The sequence below is a fragment of the Phoxinus phoxinus genome, assembly GCF_949152265.1.
Source record: "Phoxinus phoxinus genome assembly, chromosome: 18".
In the NCBI taxonomy this organism is placed as follows: domain Eukaryota; kingdom Metazoa; phylum Chordata; class Actinopteri; order Cypriniformes; family Leuciscidae; genus Phoxinus; species Phoxinus phoxinus.
The window spans coordinates 2203452-2208451 of NC_136893.1; the positions used below are offsets into that span (position 1 = coordinate 2203452).

General features: G+C 39.2%; 1 protein-coding gene across 2 annotated transcripts in view; it reads right to left on the reverse strand.

Moving 5' to 3' along the window:
* The window catches only part of tsc22d4 (TSC22 domain family member 4), a 17513-nt gene that overhangs the window by 2547 nt on the left and 9966 nt on the right, over positions 1-5000 (reverse strand). The window contains exon 1 of one of the 2 annotated variants that reach the window (XM_079589081.1): positions 1779-2588. The exons of the other annotated variant lie outside the window; for it this stretch is intronic. Coding sequence (XP_079445207.1) covers positions 1779-2455 — 677 coding nt within the window. The 5' untranslated portion in view covers positions 2456-2588. Of the gene's footprint in view, positions 1-1778; positions 2589-5000 lie in introns of those variants that run through there. 2 annotated transcript variants of the gene reach the window in all.

The window sequence follows — 5000 nt, forward strand, 5'->3', positions numbered from 1 at the left end:
AGGCTGTTTCTAAGGAGTGTCTAGGTGGTTTCTATGTGGTTTCTAAGGAGTTTCTAGGCTGTTTCTAAGGAGCTTCTAGGCTGTTTCTAAGGAGTTTCTAGGCTGTTTCTAGAAAAGGCTTGGGTCCTTCCTTCAATGTGCATCTGTGTTTTTTTCTTTATTTGCTTTCTGGTTTTTGAGGACTCCAGTCTTCCCTTCCCTGTAGTAACACTGGATTGCACAGCAGCACTGAAGGTCTCGAGAGCGGCTGTACTGTATGTGTGTGTGTAACACTGATGCTATTGTTCTGAATGTGGTGGGCAGCAAATGCTTCTCACAACAGCCAGCTTGAGGAAAACACAACCATTTCCACGATCACAAACACATCATAAACATCTGACAGGATGAATGAAAACCTCAAGAAACACGATTCAGTTCAAGCGCACACATGAACACACTGCCTGACCCGAACTCTCCCAGTTACCAGCGGAGGAAAAGCAGACGGGAAAGGAGGGTTACTGGGCTGTTACCACAGGCTTTCCAGGTGGCTTTTCTAGGCCTCTTTTTTTCTGGATGGTTTCTAAATGTTTCTTGGCAGCAAAACTGCCACCAGTTTTGGCCTGTTTCTAGACTGTATTTCAAGCTGGTTTCTAGCCTGTTACTAGGCAGTTTTTGCAGTTTCTAGGCTGTTACTAGGTTGTTTTTGCAGTTTCTAAGCTGTTACTAGATGGTTTCTAGGCAGTTTCTAAGCTGTTACTAGGCAGTTACTAGGCTGTTACTAGGCCGTTTTTGCAGTTTCTAGGCTGTTACTAGATGGTTTCTAGGGAGTTTCTAAGCTGTTACTAGGCAGTTACTAGGCCATTTTTGCAGTTTCTAAGCTGTTACTAGGCAGTAACTAGGCTGTTACTAGGCAGTTTTTGCCGTTTCTAAGCTGTTACTAGGCTGTTTTTCAAGCGGTTTTCTAAACTGTTTCTAGGCAGTTTCTAAGCTGTTACTAGGCAGTTTTTTATGTGGTTTCTAGGCTGTTTATAAGCGTTTCTCTATGTGGTTTATAGGCTGTTAGTACAGGTAAAACTGGAAAAATTTGAATATGGTGCAAAAGTTCATTTATTTCAGTAATTCAACATAAAAGGTGAAACTAATATATTATATGGACCCATTACATGCAAAGTGAAATATTTCAAGCCTTTATTTGTTATAATTTAGCTGATTATGGCTTACAGCTTATGAAAACCCCAAATTGTGAAAAGGTTTTCATAAGCTGTAAGCCATAATCATCAAAATTATAACAAATAAAGGCTTGAAATATCTCACTTTGCATGTAATGAGTCTATATAATATATTAGTTTCACCGTTAAAGTTGAATTACTGAAATAAATTAACTTTTGCACCATATTCTCATTTAGGCGGTTTCTTGGTGGTTTCTAGGCTGTTGCTAAGCGTTTTCTAAGCATTTTCGAGGTGGTTGCTATGCTGTTTCTATCTGGTTTCCAGTCAGTTTTCTGGCAGTTTCTAGATACGGCTCAAATCCCTCCTTTATGCGTGTCTGTGAGTTTTTGTCACCAGTTTTCTGGCCCAGCAGGTGAAAATGATGCACCTGATCACTTAGTGGGCGGCACATGATTCTCACAACAGCCATCTTGATGGAAACTCACAAAAGGGCGACACTCTCCATACAAAACAATACATCACAACTGTCTGAAAGAATGAATGAAAACTGTATTATGAAGTTAATACAATTCAATTCAAATACACACAACCCGAAGCGAATGTGAACGTATTGCGTGACCCTAACTAACCTGTGGAGGAAAAGCAGAAGCGAAAGGAGGGTGGAGTCAGAGGGGCGGAGCCTGTGTTTGTGCGCAAGAGCTCCGCCTCCCTCCTCTCTCAATGAGTCGGGATTCTGACATTTCTGATCGCTAACACTGGACTTGCAGAACGGTCCTATACGAACAGACCTGGGATTATTTTCTGAGCGCTGTGTCTGAGAGTGACCAGCAGGTGGAGCTGTGTCTGTGGAGGATATGGTGGGTTTCGATGAGGAATTTCTGTCCGTTCTTGACGTTCGGCATGACGTATGCGGAAAGCGCTTGCTGCTGATTGGCTCTTTGGTTTCCACGGAAAGCGATAAGCATCCAGCCCTCGGATAGTAATCAAGCTTCCCGATTGGCCAGGAGTCACGGACCCTTCGAGCTCCACCAGTCACATTCGTTTCTACCGCACGGAGGCGTGGCCGACAAATCACAGTTGAAGGGGCGGGGCTTACAGATGAGGGGTGTGGCTTAGAGCCAGCTGAAGATCCGTCAAGAAGGATCGGATTCTCTCCCGGTGTCTGCTCATTGGAAACACATGGAGGAAGGGATAAAGGACGAGGCTGTTTTTTACTTTCAAAAATGGAGATCATCTTACGAACACTAACAAACATGGTGGGGATTCGGGAGGTGCAAAAACACACATCAAAAGGAAACTCAATCATGTACGCGGGTTTCTTCAGGCGCCGTCAGGAAGAGGCATCATGTAATCGTTTCCTTTGACCTCGTTCAGAAACATCCGGAGAGGATCTGACTCACATGAAACTGTAACAATTACTGTTGCACATCAGCAGAACAAGAGTGACCTTTACTACGGTGAAGCCCAGGGTTATTATAGTTCACTAAAACCACAACAACAAAAGAAAGGATAGTTACGTAAAATAAAACTTTAGCTGAAAAACTTACTTTATTTCAGATAGTTGCCAAGATAAGATTTCTAATTTTCATTTAGTTTAACTTGATTCATTCGTTTTAACTATTAAAGTCCCCCTGTAGTCAATCATTTTATCCCTTAACACTCATCTTTGATCACTAAAATTACATATTTTAACGTGTTTTCCTTCTTCATGCTTTAAAATAGCTTGAATGTAACTCGACACCCTTGCCTCATTTAGTATGCGTGGTTCTATGAATATGCAGATGAGCCCCGCCTCCACTCACTCACTCACTCAGAGATCCACTGGTTGACGATCACACGTTGATCTGATTGGTTACAAGGTAGTGTGTGACGTCAGAAACACCAGCGATTTCAAACCGTGTTTTTGAGACTGTCTTTGGTTCACTGCAGTTTTAAGCAGAAAATACTCAGCAATGCTGTCGACTTATGAACTTACACATGGTGTGTGTTAAAGCAGATTAAAAACACCACATAGACACATAAACAACATTAAACGCTGGATTTTCACCACAGGGGGACTTTAAAGTTAAGATTTTTTTTTTTTGTTAATGTAAATAAAATCTAAATATTAAATGAAGAACTGAATGAAAGTGATAAAATGCTTCCTTTGGCAACTAACCGAAATAAGTTTAAGCACTAAAATTGCAAACCGACTTAAATATCAATAAAACAATTACACATTAGCTAAAAGTTAAACTGAAAATATTAAAATAAAAGGTAATTCAAGCTATAATAGTATAAAACTAATACTGCAATAACACTGACTACAAAAAAGACTGCAAGGAACGAGTCCAGGAAATCATTTCACCCCAAAAAAAAAGAAGATTTCCAAACGCACGTGTGTGTGTGCAACAGAATTTCTCAACCACAAAACCGGCCCGATATGGTGTTTAATCACTAAACCACAGCTGAGCTACTGAAAAATGTAGTCAAGTTACTAGCGTCTTTAGTTGGTCTGTAATCTCCATGAGACCTCAATAGCGTTCCTTCATTTCCATCCCCAGACCTCCGTTCATTGTGCTGTAATCCGTCAAACTGGCCCAATCCATGCGAAATCCCGGGATTAGTGTAATCTGGGGGGAAAGTCCACCTGTGCGACCCGTAATCTCACAGATGTCCAGGAGACTGATGTCTGCAGGCCCACAGGACTGCTCTCGAGTCACACGACACATGTTAATATGGACACGCATCAACACTGCACTCTTTGATTCTGGTCTCCGCCCACTTTCCGCCGCAGCCAATCATGTCTCACGCTGGGGTTCTGTGCCCGCCCACACGGCTCCCAGCATTCCACACTCCACCCACTCCATCACAAGCTGCATACTAATTCACAAACTGTCCGTCATAAACATTACAATTAGTGTTGCTGAAATCATAGTACTCCAGAGACAACTAGTATTTCTACTCGGTTTATCTGCGATACACACCGCCAGTCAGAGCTCTGGGATCGGCAGGATTTTATTGTTTTTAAAAGAGTCTCTTCTGCTCAGCAAGGCTGCATTTATTTGATTAAAAATACTAAAAAAATTGAATTATTATTATCATGTAAATCAGATGTTTTCTATGTGAATATATAGTAAAGTGTAATTTATTCCTGTGGATTTTCAGCATCATTACTCCAGTCTTCAGTGTCACATGATCCTTCAGAAATCAGGATAATATGATGATCTGATGCTCAAGACACATTTATGATTATTATGAATATTGAAAACAGTTGTGTATATTTTTATTTCAGGATTCTTTGATTAATAGAGAGTTCAAAAGAACAGCATTTATATGAAATAAAGCTTCAGATAACAGATAACAGATAACAGAAACTCCCGTTCAAAAGTTTGGGGTCATTAAGAATTTTTATGTAATTTTTTGGGGGGAAATAAATAAAAGAAAACAATACTTTTATTCATCAAGGATTAATTAAAATGACCAAAAGTTACAGTAAATATACTTGTTACAAAAGATATTTTTTTATTAATGCTGTTCTTTTGAACTTACTGTTCATCAAAGAATCCTGAAAAAAATAAAACATTTTTAACACTGATAATAATCATAAATGTTTCTTGAGCATCAGATCATCATATTACACTGATTTCTGGAGGATCATGTGACACTGAAGACTGGAGTAATGATGATAAATTCAGCTTTGATCACAGAAATAAATTACACTTTAAAATACTGTATATTAAAATCGAAAACAATTATTTTAAATTGTCATAATATTTAACAATATAACTTTTTTTTTTTTTGTATTTTTAATTAGAAAAAAATGCAGCCTCAGTCAAAAGACACACAAAAAAAACATTAAAAATCTTACT